The sequence below is a fragment of the Pezoporus occidentalis genome, unplaced genomic scaffold (assembly GCF_034315485.1).
Source record: "Pezoporus occidentalis ecotype Australia unplaced genomic scaffold, CSIRO_AGI_Poc_V1 ctg25, whole genome shotgun sequence".
NCBI lineage: Eukaryota > Metazoa > Chordata > Aves > Psittaciformes > Psittacidae > Pezoporus > Pezoporus occidentalis.
In genome coordinates this window covers 3,491,273-3,506,402 of record NW_026914394.1, presented here as the reverse complement: position 1 = coordinate 3,506,402, position 15,130 = coordinate 3,491,273, and the positions used below count along the sequence as shown (strand labels likewise).

Genomic DNA, 15,130 nt, shown 5'->3' with positions numbered 1-15,130 from the left:
ACCCAGTAACGATTAAAAAGCATAAGAGTGTTATTTATAAGCACTGAAGTGTTTTTAAACATACCACAAGCAATCTTTTCCTAAAGCTCAAAGTCTGAATAACATTATGAGAACTGGAGGGCTCATGCAGACATCCCCATTTTGAGGGCTTAGAAGTTAAAAAAAGTTATCTATGAATGATGAACTGTTCACAGCACCTAAAATGCCAAGAAAAATGATCATGGTAAATTACACTTCATGAAGAATTCATGAGGTCTAATTTTATATTATTTCTAAGTGCTCATTAATGAACAAACTCGGAACATTCTCCCATAAAAAAAGAATTTAGATAAATAATGCAAAGCTCTTACTTTATCTAAAAAAAGCTCTTTAATTAGCATTGCAAGTTGTTTGCTTTTACAAGTGAAAACAAATGGTGCCATGGCAGAGGTCCCAAAGCCATCTCCTCAACAATGATGACAAAAGGAGAAACAAACAAAACCTCTCAAAGAAAATGAATGTAGATTCACAAAGGTTTTCCTTCTATAATGCGAAACAGCCTTTAACTGCCAGCTTATCTGCTCTTTTGAATGGAAGTCAGCACAGCACAAGTCTGTCCCACAAGAACTTCTCTTCAGGTGAAGAAAACCCCATTTGCAGGAGCTGACTCATCCATTCACCTGACCATCTGCTGATCCGTACACGTCCAGCCATGCCAAAGCCAGAAGGTTGGTCCATAGGTGTGGAACCCACAAACAGATCCAAGCTCGGGTCCCTCAGCCCTGGACCAGCCACTGCATGCCCCTGCTCCCTTTTCAGGTGCAGCTTCACACTTGGAGGGGGATTAAGCACATCTCTACAGTTTTGCAGAATGAGGCACTGGATTATAAGATCTTCAGGAGAGATCATGCTGTCTTCCCATAGGGGTGTTAAAAATATAGTGATTTTAAGTATTCATCGGCTCAAAAATGTAACTCCAGCCAGAGGGAGAAGTAGGTACACCTGAACCACACACACACTGCATGGGCTTCTTTCTAAAGTGACCTTAGGAGAAGCAAATGACACTCAGTGTGCAGCTCCAGTACAGGTTTCCTTCTCTGTAACACAACTGTCATATTTCACTGTCAATTACATTTTTATTAAAGCTTATGTACCGCATAGCTAGGATTTGCTATTATTTACCTAATAAATACATCACGAACATGAAATAAAGGAGGAAAATGAAACTTTAGAGTCAATCTGCCTGGAGGCAAATCCAATATCCCAGGAACGAAATCATTATCTAACCTTCCATATTTTGACATGCTTCCCACTCATATGGACTTGTACATGCTCCACCTTTACCTTCCTTTGAGTAGAAGTCATATTTAGTATTTTAAATGCAGATACAGCTCAGAAAGCTAGCAGTCCCTGGGACAGAGCCTTCTTACAAAACCCTGGTTTCAGACAGCACTGCACTCCGGTTGAAATGGTGTTCAAACACTGTCAACAAGCTCACATTTATGGGGGCCGCAATAACTGTACAGAGCACACAAGCGATCCAAATGGAGAAGACAACAAATGCATTCATTTTAAGAGGCAAGCTCCAGTTGAGATAAAGGAGGAAAATTATTTTCTTTAATAGCTACATTTATCCAGATCTAGACCATTAGAGGCTTTTGCGTGAATATGCTGAAACAAAATATCTGTCCCCAATCTGCAGTGAAATGAATGCAAAGTTTATTGGCAATATTACTTGTTATCACAGCAGTGCCTGAAGGATATAACTGATACCAGCACCAAGTGTGCTAGATGCTGTACAAATGGGTAGTAAGGGCAGGGACTGCCACTGTACCAAACACAGTGACAAAAAATAGAAAGGCAAAACCTGTTATTTTTATTTCAAGTTTTGCAGAAGGGAAAAAATCAAACCAGAGGAAAGCATCTAGGCAAACTGCTGAAGTTACACAGTAAGCTGTGACAGCTCCATAACACAACACCATACCCTCAAACCTGGCCCAGAGATTAAGGTCACCACTCCTAACAACTTCTTCAAAAAGCAAAACAGCATAACGATGCACCAAACTGCATTTTCTTTTGAGAGAGAGTTTCAGATAAATGTGTCTCCTGTTTCCATGAAGTATGGACTCGGCAGTTCTGCATTTGATTTCAAGGACAAAAGGGAATGAGTGATGAAAAAAAAATAGGAGACACCAAAATCAGCCACAACCCTTTCAACACCAATGACTACTGAAGTATCAGCAGAGGAAACCACTCTGAACTACAAGTCCAATAACCACACACAAGGTAGGAATAAAGGCATCATATCACACACTTCAAATGGTCTCTTACTCTTCCTGCAGGAACTCTGGGGACAAGAAATGGAAGGAGGAGAACTACAATTACCAGACACAGAGCTCAGCACTCCCCAAAGCCCAGAGGAAACACACAGGGCTGGGGAGCAGATGCATGGACAAGGACTCCATGCATAGCAATTTCTGGGAAGCACACTAGAAGTGCTGCACTGCACATTTCCAAGGACAAAAACACTCTTCCAGAAGAAGAATATGGTTATAGCTCTATCATATGTATAACCTCAACTCACAGTATCTCAGATTCTTTATGAACTTCTACTAGACTTCATTTTCAATCACTGTTTCCAGCTTCACCGCCTCTTGTGAAGATTATGGAGAAACTACGCATGTCTGAAACCTCAGAGGTGTTTTGGCTATTCAGTGCTCTCCAAACATCTTATGGAAGTCTACAGCAAATGTGCTCAACAGCACTAATGAAGCCATAAGTGAGGAAAAACAGTATCCTAAGTGATGGCCACAGAGGCATCCTGCTATGCCTGTATAAAAGGGTTATCCTTTTCACTAAGACAAACTGACTTCTAGAAAGGCAGCATGCTGTTCTGCGCTTTACTTAAACTGGTTTCACCAGAATGTGCCTGCAACCATTTCTGCCACTAAGCATAATTTACATATGAAGATATGGGAGAACACAGCCTTGATTTCACAGCATTCAAACACCACTCAAACACAGCTTTGGAGAAAGCGAATGTCAAAAACACCTGGAGAGGAAAACAGATGCGTTCCCGCTTTATTGCACAGGTTACACAACTATCTGTGGTTAAAACCTCTTAGAACCTGTTCTGTCCCACATGCATGGACAATAACAAAGGCTGTTGGCAGGGAGGTGTCCTACTTCTGCACTGGGACATGGCCATCAATGGCTCCCACCTAGCCGCATCCCCAGGAGTCACTGGCCACCTCTGCTCAAAGGTCTGTACTGGAACAAAGGCAACACGGTCAGGCTCTGCCTTCTGAAGGAACATCTATTTCCTCTTCAATTGCCCCTCTACGTCTGCCAAATTCACACCATGCAACTCTACCTACAATTTTACAAGGGCTTTACTTCATTTATTTCACTATTCCGGACTGCTCCTTATTCAATCCTGGATTTTCACCTGGACCTACTATTTGTTCTTACAAGATGTATATGAAGACTACAGGAGTCTGGAAGAAAACCAATCTCAAGAAGTTTAGATCTTTCCTTGACTGGTGCGCCAAGCCAAAATGGGATGGAAACATCCTCTTCCTCTATGGGCTTCATTTTATTAGGCAGATACCACAAAGGCAAGTGGTCTTCCAGAGACTGCCCTGTCCTTCTTGAAAAAGAGGGACAGTGACTAAAGAAAGCATGTAAAATCTGTGCTAGCATGGTGATAAAAAACCAAACCACCACTGAAAACATTAAGTATATGTAGCAAACCCTGAAAGACTGGAGAGGGTTTCTCAAAAGCCTGGATACTAGATAATAACAATACAAAAGCATGGCAGAGATCAACAGCTAAGATCCCCAGTCTAAAGGACATACAGCCTAAAAATACAGCGAAATGAAAGCAAAGGAAATTGTGAAAATCTTTTTATATTTTTGGTTACTTTCTGAATTTTATTTTTAGCTCAGAGTTTGTTTCCTAATCACTACCTACTTGTTTAGTTTACTGAGTACATTACTGAGCTATATATTACTAATCTGTAACTGAATTATATTACTGACTTGGGAATATATATATTGCACTGCGTGCTGACGCACAGATTCCCACGGGTACGTACATGTTCATGTAAGAAGGAGACAGCTGCAAGTCTTCAGCTGCTGTAGACCTGTCACAATTCCACTTTGTTTTTCCCTTTAAGAAAATAATCTAGAATCATTTGCAACCCGAGAGTTTAGACAGTGAAAGCTGTGTTACAAGCCATACTGAAACCTAAAAACGTCTACTTACCAGAAGGCACAGCAAAGCAAGGACAGAGCAGAGCTCTCTGTGAAGCCTAGGAACACCCAACCCCCCGCTGCTGTTATTTCTACTGAGGCTCTAGAAACAAAAGCTATGATTTTCAGCAGCCCTTAAGCAATTTCAGATTCATTAATGTTCACCGCAATAGGATTTCAGCTCCTAAGCTGCAAGTTCTTCTGAAAATGCTGCCAATACATTTTTCATGCAAAGACAGGCTTATATTAGGCAGGAATGGATGCTTTAGGAAAACACATGCCACAACCAAAATGTTTTAAGGCTCTGTCCTCAACAGGACCTTAATGAAGACACACTGGTAAATGCAATTAGGGAACACTAATCAACATGTGTACATCTCGACTGCTGGCAACTGCATCTCTATGGATACTGCTGCTTGCAGGGCTAAGCAAGACAGACCCCAAAATAGGACTTAGCTGAACATCGTAATTTATCTCCATCAACACAAATGTTAGCATACTGCAAAGTAACAGTATATTTCTCTTAGAACTGAACTACTAATAAACATAAAATTACATCTCTTCTACAATTAACCTGTAACCCTACAGCCCTGTACCACACTAATATCACTTATGGAAATATCTTAAAGGTCATGAACAGGTAACAGGAGAAAGAAGATGACTTAAGACATCTCTGGTGGAAAAATGATCAGAAATGACCTTCCAGTATGCAGAGGCAGCTGTTTACTCTGATGGTCTCACACAAATATCTACACAATGGCTTCTAAATGAGAGTAAGTTTTAATGTACTGTATGCAATAAATATCTCAGTAATACTTAAATTCAAATGATCTCATGCATAAAAGCATCTATGCTAAGCTCACAGAGCCATTACCATAGATTAATAATATATTATTCATCAATAAAGGACAATACCAAGTACACATGCATGTTATCTGTCACAGGTCAGAATAACAGATCTTAATGGCTTATCCTGGACATAAACTCTATTAATCTCTGTACTAAGGAAGGGAAACATGCCCCAGGCCAAATCAAACACCCTCCTTATTCCAATGATTAAGATGCCTCCCAAAATTGCCAAACAAAGTCATATTCGAATTCACCAATTTCTCACTCAGAATAAAGAAACATATCCTCAACATCAAGAAATTAAAACCTTTTTGTCCTGGGTTCAGCAGGCTCTCTTCAAAACAAGTGAGCAGATCTCATGGATAACATACTCCTGGTTAAAACCCAATTGTTCTAATGCGCCCAACGGGAGCCCAGTCCTCAGAAACGGGCACTTGTGGGCATGGTGGGACCCAGACCATTCCAGCTATCCCAACTCAGAACCCATACATTATGTTTTGCTTGGGTGTCAACAGGCAACTGGAAGAACAGCAGCGTAGTAAGATGTTACTAAGCAAGGAGTGTCTTAACAGCCTAAACATGTAAGAACAGCTTGAGTATTAAAAAAAGCCCAAATAACCAAGTTAATGTCCTTCCTATTGGCTACCTTTCCCTACAAGACAGCAGTCATACATACTGTTCGAACTCAGAGCTGGAATCACTCCCTCTGTGTGTTTCATCTCAAAGAAGGAGAACTCAGTGACAGAAATGACACTGTCTCATTATTCAAACAAGTATTACCACCTAAGCTTCCCTGACCACCAAGGCATTTAGCCTAGGTGTCCTGGTCCAGCCTGGTGTCAAAACACTGCAGGAGAACACGGCTACTGCCACGGCCACAATGGCTATGTATGGCTGCAAGGATTCTTGATGATCACACAAGTAACGTTCACTTATGCATATAGCAAAGATTAATGATGAAAATTAAACTCAATTTCTACCCCAGTGCGCATCTACATTTGCGAACACTTCTTTCAGTACCTGGGTAATGACAAGCACAGACAATAAAAGAAGGATTCTAAAAATATACTACTCTTTTTCCCTGGATTAGTGTGTCTACAGTTAAATATAAACTGTGCTCTATAAATTATCAAACACAATGTCAAATTCTGAAGTGCACTCCGGAATCTCTCACAGAGCACACGAAATACAGAATGATAATTTTATCCTGGCCCAGTTAGCCTGAAGAACAATATGCTACTGTGCTAGATCATGGAGTTAGCTCCCATCGACGGTCACACTAAAAATGGCCACAGTCACCAATGTAGATGCGTAGTGATTTTTTCAGGACCCTCTGCATCAAGCAATGAGACTAATTCCCTGAACAGCTGCTCTCACAGGAAGGGAATCGACAGCAACACTGCCACAGTATAGCTGGCACACACATATTAGGAAGAATTTCCAGCATTCACGCTTTCTGCTAAAAATCAACTTCCCCCTACTCATCTACTGCCAGTAACTTCATTTGGAACAAAGATATACAGGGATCGATATTAGACCTAGTTTTATTTAAGGAACGTTTGTTTACATGCATTATTACTTCTTATGGTATCGTGACAGTGCCTTCTGCTCTACAGGAGTAACAGGATTGAGTCTTAGCCCACAAGTTCTTCAGCACATAGTACAGCAAAAAGTCACTGACCACCATTTGAAGATCAAGGATGACGAGTAGAAGATGGATACAAGTCCAGCAATTAACAGCCGCGTTTGTAAACCCTTCAATCGAGCAAAAGAAAGCAAATACCTCCAAGTATCTCTTATCCCAAATGCGAATGCATTAACACTTCACCACAGTGTAGTGACTTAAAGAGGGGTTATTTCATGCCGTTTAGTCATGAATTTTGTATTATCTAACATCAAACTGCTGACTGCTATGGGAGTCTGCATGCCAGCTTAGGAGGACTGAGAGCAGGCATGGCCACCTTCTCCCCAGATTACCATTCAACTCTGTTGAAAAGGTTTGTTAGTACTTTGCCTGTGTAATTTACTACAACCCTCTCAAACCAGAACTATAAACAGGTTGACTTCCACACACCTTAAATACATCACAGACATCCAGATTTAAATCAAACCACAAATTGAAGTATCCCCAACGCAAAATCTTCTGAGGAAGTTTAGTCTACCAATAATAATTCTCTAAGTCACAAATACCAGTTTTGCTTTCAACAACAGTAGAGAAATGTGGACTTCTGACAACTACCCTGACATACAGCAGGAGAGACAAGGGGACGAAGCTGGTTCCTGGAATTTTTTGTCCTTGCTGGGCAATTAGACATAATGTTACAAGAAAAGTCAGATCTACCTTAAATTATAAATTGTGAGCATTGCTGTCTTGGCTAGTTTTCCAGTATGTGATAACGAGATATCCATAATGGGAGGAAAAATATGAAGGACAAGCTTCCTTCATCCCTAATGTCCTTACAAAAGCTCTTCAACTGCATCCAACCTGGGAGTAAATAGGTTGCAGTGCACAAAACACAACCAGCTACCTTAAATAAGTGCATTTACAGGGCCACACATAGGGCCCAAGCGCAGTGCTGTTACCTGCTCCAGCAGCAATCTTTCTGGTCTCTACATGGATGGTCAGATGGGGTATTCCCACCAAGCATCCCTCAGGAAGGGAAAACCAGAGGAAGCTGTTTGTTTTTCCTTCCTCAGTGAACGCACCCGGGTACGCAGCGGAGTGGCTGGATCTTAAGGACTTGCACTACTGGAAAGGCTCCAGTGGCATTGCTGCCCTCTGCCAACACTGAAAATCACTTACATGGCCAGAGACGCATTACGTGTAGAACCTTCTCGAAGCACTGCGAATGACAGAGCCACCTCCCATAGTCATTCGTGTCTGTTTTGAAACAAACATACATTATCATATCGCCTTTACCTCCAAGAGTTCTCCAAAGCCATCGCACACACCACCACCCCAATCCTGAAATATACAGGCGCACAGCTCTAGACTGGGAAGGGCGCTGACCGCACTACCCGCAATGTGCAAGAGCTTTTGAAGCCATTAAAAATATAAAGTTTAAATATTTAAAGAATAAATTAAATTTAGTTGGGTTTTTAGTTCCAGAATTCAAGGACAAATAATTTCCCATCACAACAGCATCGCTGACGCAACTGCGTGTGCCTTAGCAACAAAGGCGTACTACAGAATTTTATATACATCATGACTTTAAATACTGTCAAAGGCAGGCTTGCATTTTATGGTGCAACTAAACCATCTCCAGGGAGGGCACACAGAGGTTTAGCTATTTTTTAATTATTTTTTTTTACTTAATATTCTGTCTTTTCATCCCATTTAATTAACGATTTCTAACTGGTTCGCAGCACTTCCTGACTGTTACAAATTCTCTTCACTGAGGTAAAGAGTCCTCACATAAGACAGTCAAGGGTAGAACAATAGCTAAGACAGACTGTCAGCTTCCTCCCTACTTTTGGGGGCCCTAGAGCAGTGATAATGAATTAGGAGCTCTAAAATGGTTAAGGAAAAGAGATTACAGTGACAGAAAATACAGATCAACCCAACAAGGGCTCTAATTCTTAATGAATTTATGCACGCAATGTAAATGCCACAAATAAGACAATGTTACGTAGTCGCAAGAATTAATTGCGTTCTCCATATAATCTCATCTGAAAGCATTTCATTCCTAACACTGATGTTCCAATGCTATTGCAAACTCCGTCTGAATACTTAAATAAGTAAACAACAAACAAAAGGGCTCATCTTCAGTGCCCCCAAGCTATCATCCAAAACTGGTTATAATTAAAGGTGTGAACAACAGAGTAACAAACCTGCAAAGTCAAGGTTCTGAGAAATTAATGGGCATCACACCACTGCACCAGTTCAAATTTATCACTCATTATCTCCCTGACTAGCACAGTGCTGTTTCACATATTAGTGCCTCCTCTTTCCTCCAAGCCTTTCCTGCCTTTTCTAGATGGCTAATTTTAAACAATTACTGCCTCTGACACATTGAGACCTTTTCTCCCTCCTTTCTTCTTCTTGCTGTAAAGATACTGACCTACAAAAGCCCCCTGCACCTAAAATATTCCAGCATTTTAGCAAGCAAAGATTGTTCGTTTGAGGGGAAACAGTGAGCAAGCAAAGTGTCTCTGAATCTCCGTTTCTACAACATCTTCACTTTACATTATCTCAAACGGTTAAACATACTCAAACGCAAAGGCTAAGGCAAGGTATAGGTCCCCATTAAACACTACTTTCATTAGGGTTAAATGTATTGTACTTGTTGAGTTGAAACATTAAGACTCCTCTTTGCCAAATTCTTTAGAAAATGCAAAATGTGCCTTGCTCTTAAAGTTACTTGGGTGTCCCACACTGTTGGTAACTGGACATTTACACAAGCAATTGGAGACCACTACATTCCGCAAACACCCTTTCCCTCCTCATACAAATCCCAGCGTTTCCCTTAAGGTCCATTCAAACAAGAAGGGAAGATATACACGCATGAATATACACAAAAATACATGCAGATGAATCTCTTCATCCATCCTACTATGGAAAGGAGAAGAGAAAGAGCAAGCGAAGAAGAGGAGTGCAATGGAGGAGGGGTGACTTTCCATCACAGATTAGCACATTCTGCTACATCTGGCCTATCCTTTCCAGGGGTACCATGCTTTTTTAACATCACCTCACTTGCAAGAAGACTGTTTGCGCCCACTTCTCCCCCAAAACCCCAATGACATTGAAAAAATAACTGCATTGCAGCATCCGCCAGTGCACCGGAGTGTATCCAGTTAGCTGTCCCACAGACAAACAAATGCACATTTTAATGTGTCCAGGCATGTAAATGAGTTGTCTAGTGGACACAGATTGCCAAAACAGACAAGTGGATTTGTCAAGTTATCTGCATCTCTCTCCCTCTCGCTATAATATTCTCTGCCACTGCCCATTTCTTGCCTGGGGTGTTTGCTGAAATTGTTTTGGAAGTGCAAGTTCCCAAGGAAAACATCGAATTCCCCTGCCAAAATACAGGACCCAATCACTCTTTCTCTCTTTGGAAAAACCTCGGGGTGTGGAGTGGCTCTAGGTTATGTACCAACAGCATGACAATTACACACAGAAAATAACCTGTGTTTAATTAGCACACACTCCCAGCATACCAAATAGGAAGGTTGAGGAAGAAAAATTCACTGTAACCTAGAAGATGCCATTTCTAAAAAAAATACATTAAATATATGTAAGATTAACGCAACTGGATTTTCTTTCAATAGAGTCACAATATTTAACAGGACCAAATAAAGATGATGAAGACTATTCCAAACCCATTCAAATTGGATTTTTAAGTATAGCCCTTCCAGCTCATTGTAACCATCCTTTGTCACAACAGCTCCCGCTCACTTTGAGAGAGCTCAAAAAGGTAAAATTAATAAAGAGGAAGAAAGCAAAGGAGGCAACCGAGCCATCAACAGTGGAGAGACATCCCTGTATCTAACATGGGAACTTGATCACTGGAGTACATGGGGATAAGATTTTAAACTGATGGCTGGTATTCACATTGCATCAGTATCCAACTGTAAAATTGCATCCTTTCTGACTAGTAGCTCATCAAGACAATTTAAAAGGAAAGAAGAAATGTCATGTCTACAGATAACTATGTTTTCTCTACCTTTTTGTCTGTAAAGAAAGAGGTTTCACGTTTTAAGCTTTTGGTATTCGTCGCAATCTTAATTCAATTTCACTAACTTAATAGCTGGGTTTCTATACGAGGATTTACAATGCGATCTTTTTCATGCCAAAAGAAAATGCCCCTATGTACATGCAGGCTGTATTCACTAATATAATCTTAAAACAAAGAAAAGAGGAAGATGGGGACAGGAACACGTGCACCATAAAACAAGGATGACATTCTTTTTAAATCTTCGTAGAAACACCAAATTGCACAGAAAATGAAAATGTAACTACTAGCTGATGACTCTTAAAGCAAACAATGCAGCTGTGTATAATAAAAGGCACCCTTATTTATTGTCATGACTAAGTTAACGGGTTTAGAACACAGCACCTCTGTTTTGGACAGAAGAAAAATTATTTTACTCTCACGTACAACTACAATGCATGTCAGAATGCATCTCTGCACATGCACAGCCTGCAAACCGCACAGTTTTACACACGCACACACACCCTCAAGATTTCTTCCCCCCTCTACATTGTAAAGCAGCGCAGTTTTCAGAGGGCCATTCAATTACTTCTTCACAGAAAGGACTGCAGTAGAAGCAATACTCAAAACAAAGCAAATTAAAAGGGGGAGATTTAATTTCTTTTAATTCCTCTTTCAACCAAGCACTGCCATTCCTGCCGGAATTAGCATTCAGCGTAACCCTGCACCAGAGGAAGGAAGGAAGTAAAAAATGTTTGAAAATCTGAAGACAGAGAGAGAAAGGCGTGTTCTATATTCTCGCTTTGCTTCTCTTGTGCCTCCTGATGTGTGATAGATGAGCATTTTCTGGGTAACCACATTTTTTATATCTTTTACGCTACCGTCTATCACTCACTAGCCTACTACGCTTTTTTAACACTTCTAGCCCCAACAGCTATTTCCCGTTATTGTTTGCCACTACAATACATCACAATTAGCAAAACATTCAGGCACAGTTTAAAAAGTAAAGTTGCCACAAGGAGCCTGACATTGGAAGTGGGTATTTCTCCAGCAGATCTAGATAACAGACTGTGGCTAAAGGTGGGGCTGGAGACGAAGAGAAGAATAATCTCATTATTTCTGTAAATTCCGCTCAGCACCTAAGCCTTCGGATATGGTGAACTCCCCTGAACCGATTATTCTGCCATATAACCATCTGATTTTGCAAAAATACCAATATCACTTAACACAAAATCACTGCTTAGGGTAAATTCATTCTACCTACTGTTCTCATAGGGACATTTGCTGGAAAATTCTAAGAAATGATTTGCAGAAGCTATCAGCTGTGGGAGTTCACTATTATACCTCTGTCAACTTCATTCAATATAATTTACATTTATTTTATTTTTTTATATATACTGCCTCCAAGGATTCCTTCCAAGCTTTTTTTTTTTGCACATACAGTTTCACAGCAGGGAGGGGGGAAAAGGGGAAAAAAAAAAAAGAGGAGATAACCCTCTTTTGCAGAGGAGAAAGAACAGATGCTTAAAACCAGATTTCTAGAAATCACTGCAAGCCTGAGCCAGAAATGTAATTAACACCTATTTATAAAGAATAATTAAAGTTGTGACTGCCACAAAGAACAGCAGAGATAATCGAGGTAGCCCCTGCTTTTCTTTTTTTCTTTTTTGGATTTTTTTTTCTTTTTTTTACACTGTTTGCAGTATTCCCACATGATTGCCACCTGCTCCCCCACTCAGCTTCCCCTATGCTCGTTTCCCCGGCAACCTTTCATTGGCTTTTCCTCCCAGCTATCGCTTTCAGTTCGGCTGCTCAGTCTAATCTTATTTGTTTTACACCCATCAAAACAAGCAGCTAGACAAAGACAATCCTGTAAGAATGGGAAAAGACCGTCGCTTCCCCCCCCCCCGCCCCCCCACTCCCTTCCCCGTTATAATAAATATCCACGGCAAAAGTCTGAAAAATGTTAAAATTAAAGGGGAAAACGGGGGGGACACCCCATGCCCCTCAAGCATCACCCCACAGTGCTGGCAGGAGGGACGGGCCCCAGCCCCCCTCCTCTCTGGGTCCCCCATCCCCGAGTCCCCGGCACTTGGTTCTGATCATGCCATTTTGCACAATCTGTAAGGAAAGCACAAAAGAAGGGACGAGGCGAGCGCGTCCGGGCTCCTCCACCAGGAGAATATAGGCTAAAAATAGAAATACTATTTTTCACATAAATGGCTTTGACTTCTCCCGGCATTTAAAACAGCACAGAACAACACAGCTCCCACCCCCCCCAGCCCCCACACCCCGACACAAAAAAAAACACCCCACACACCCTTCCATCCATCCATCCATCCATCCATCCATCCATCCATCCATCCATCCATCCACCCATCCATCCATCCTCTACAGCACCGGCTCCATGGGAAACGCAATACCTGGATGTGAGAGGCGATTATTAGGTTTGTATTTAAGGCTGGTGTAATACAAACGGAGATTAAAAGGCATCACCGGCTGCCTGATCCGCCAGGCACATGCGGTACAATGACACCGCGACTGTCAGCAGAGACCATCCTCGCTCCACTGAAATGCAGCGTTCAATGGGAACGCGGCGGAGTGCCATCGTCGTTAGATACGTTAAATAGATATATAGATATATACACACACACACACATGCAGGCATATCCCCCTATAAGAAAAAATAATACCCCCCAAACGAGGCTCTCTAATTTTATTTTATGACTCACGATCCACCGCCCCGAACAAAAGAAATCCGCGAGGCACACGAGAAGCGAGACAAAACCCCCACGAGCAGGCTCTCCCCGTTCACTTACCATTTTCAAGCCATTCCACTCCATCTGTGATCACAAAGATGGACCCTTACAGCCCCTCACAGAGTCGAAAGCAAAAAGAGCGTTATGTAAAAGCTGACATTCCTTCTTACAGCGCTGCTGCCCAACGATGCAACAAAATCGACATATACTAGGCACTGCAACACATACAAGCCTCCTCCTCTTTTTATGAGGTCACGACAGGAAACTCTTTGAAATACAATATGCAGCATTTACTGAAGCTCATATAAATCACCCTCTTTTAAAATTACCATACCTATTGCGCAGTCCACCAAAAGAAAATTACCAATCTCGAGCCTTTTTTTTTCCCCCCCCCCCCCCTTTCCATCCACCATCCCCCCATTCTCTCTCTCCCCCCCCCCCCCCCCCCCCCCCAGGATTTTGCTCGGCATTTGTATCTCCAAAATGTCAATGTGGAAATTAACTCCCTGCCCCCCCCTCCACTGCTTAAAAAAAAGCCTCTTCTTCCTTTTGCATTTCGGTTAGCCACATACCAGCCTTGCATTAGAAATGAGCTCTTTTCTCTTTATTCTGAGAGAAATCGCGATTACCTTAAAACGACAAAGTACATCCTTTATTAAAGGATACGCACACATTAAATATGAAAGAGAGGGAGAGAGAAAGGGAGAAAGGGGGGGAGAAAGGGAGAGATCATGTACAAACACATCAGTAGCAGAAAAACTAAATGCATGTGAAAACACAGACTGAGAATGATGCAGATTCGGGGAAAATCTGGATATGTTAGCTTCTAGATCTACCTCTATATAAACCCGCTACGATCCCATCTTTAAATCTACTAATACCTACCATAACCATTCTTAATGGCAAATATTGGGTCTTGAAAGGCTTCAACTCTTCTACAGATTTGCTAAGGTTTTCGGGGAATTATTTTTTATTTTTATATTTTTTTCTTTAAAAAAAAAAAATCCACAAAGCACAGTGCTAGACGTTTGTGCAGCGAGAATAATAATAATAGTAATAAATAATAATAATAATAAATAATAATAATAAGCACAAATCTGCTGTTTTGTGGTCTTTTGTTGGCTGTTCCTCCCCGCAGGTACCGCGGTCCCCGAGCGGCGGCCCCCGGCGGCGGCAGCGGGCGGAGCGGCGCGGGCCCTGCTGGAACTGGCTGCCGGCGTCCCCCCGTTACAGCCATTTATGGGACCATCTGTCAGCGGCGGGCGGGCGCTGATTGGCCGCCGCCGCGCGGGGAGGGCGTTGCGACATCAGGTGCTATTGAAATTAGCCGCGGCCAGATTGACAGTGTTAATGATGGGGTGACCTCTGCAACAACAGAGACCAGATTTCTGAACTGCTGCTTGTGTCTAGTAATTAAGGCCCGGTTGAAGAGACAACACGCATCCCTCTATTTTTCCTTGTATTTTTTATTATTTTTATTATTATTTTGTATTTTGTATTTATTTTTCCCCACCCCGCCGGAGCCCTCGGCCGTGGCACTGTCGTACCTCGGCCATGCTTCAGTGCCTACATCTTCTTACCTCCTGCCCGCCCGTCTCCCAGGTCCGGCGTATTTTAACCACCTTATCTTTTTCG

General features: G+C 41.8%; 1 protein-coding gene across 11 annotated transcripts in view; it reads right to left on the bottom strand.

Annotated features, from left to right (window-relative positions):
- The window catches only part of ELAVL4 (ELAV like RNA binding protein 4), an 81,908-nt gene that overhangs the window by 46,913 nt on the left and 19,865 nt on the right, over positions 1-15,130 (bottom strand). Inside the window, exon 1 of one of the 11 annotated variants that reach the window (XM_062623231.1) lies at positions 14,381-14,710. The exons of 6 other annotated variants lie outside the window; for them this stretch is intronic. In XM_062623231.1, coding sequence (XP_062479215.1) covers positions 14,381-14,389 — 9 coding nt within the window. In that variant the 5' untranslated portion in view covers positions 14,390-14,710. Of the gene's footprint in view, positions 1-13,159; positions 13,319-13,555; positions 13,847-14,067; positions 14,185-14,380; positions 14,711-15,130 lie in introns of those variants that run through there. 4 more of the 11 variants (XM_062623224.1, XM_062623228.1, XM_062623229.1 and 1 more) reach the window with 4 other exon arrangements.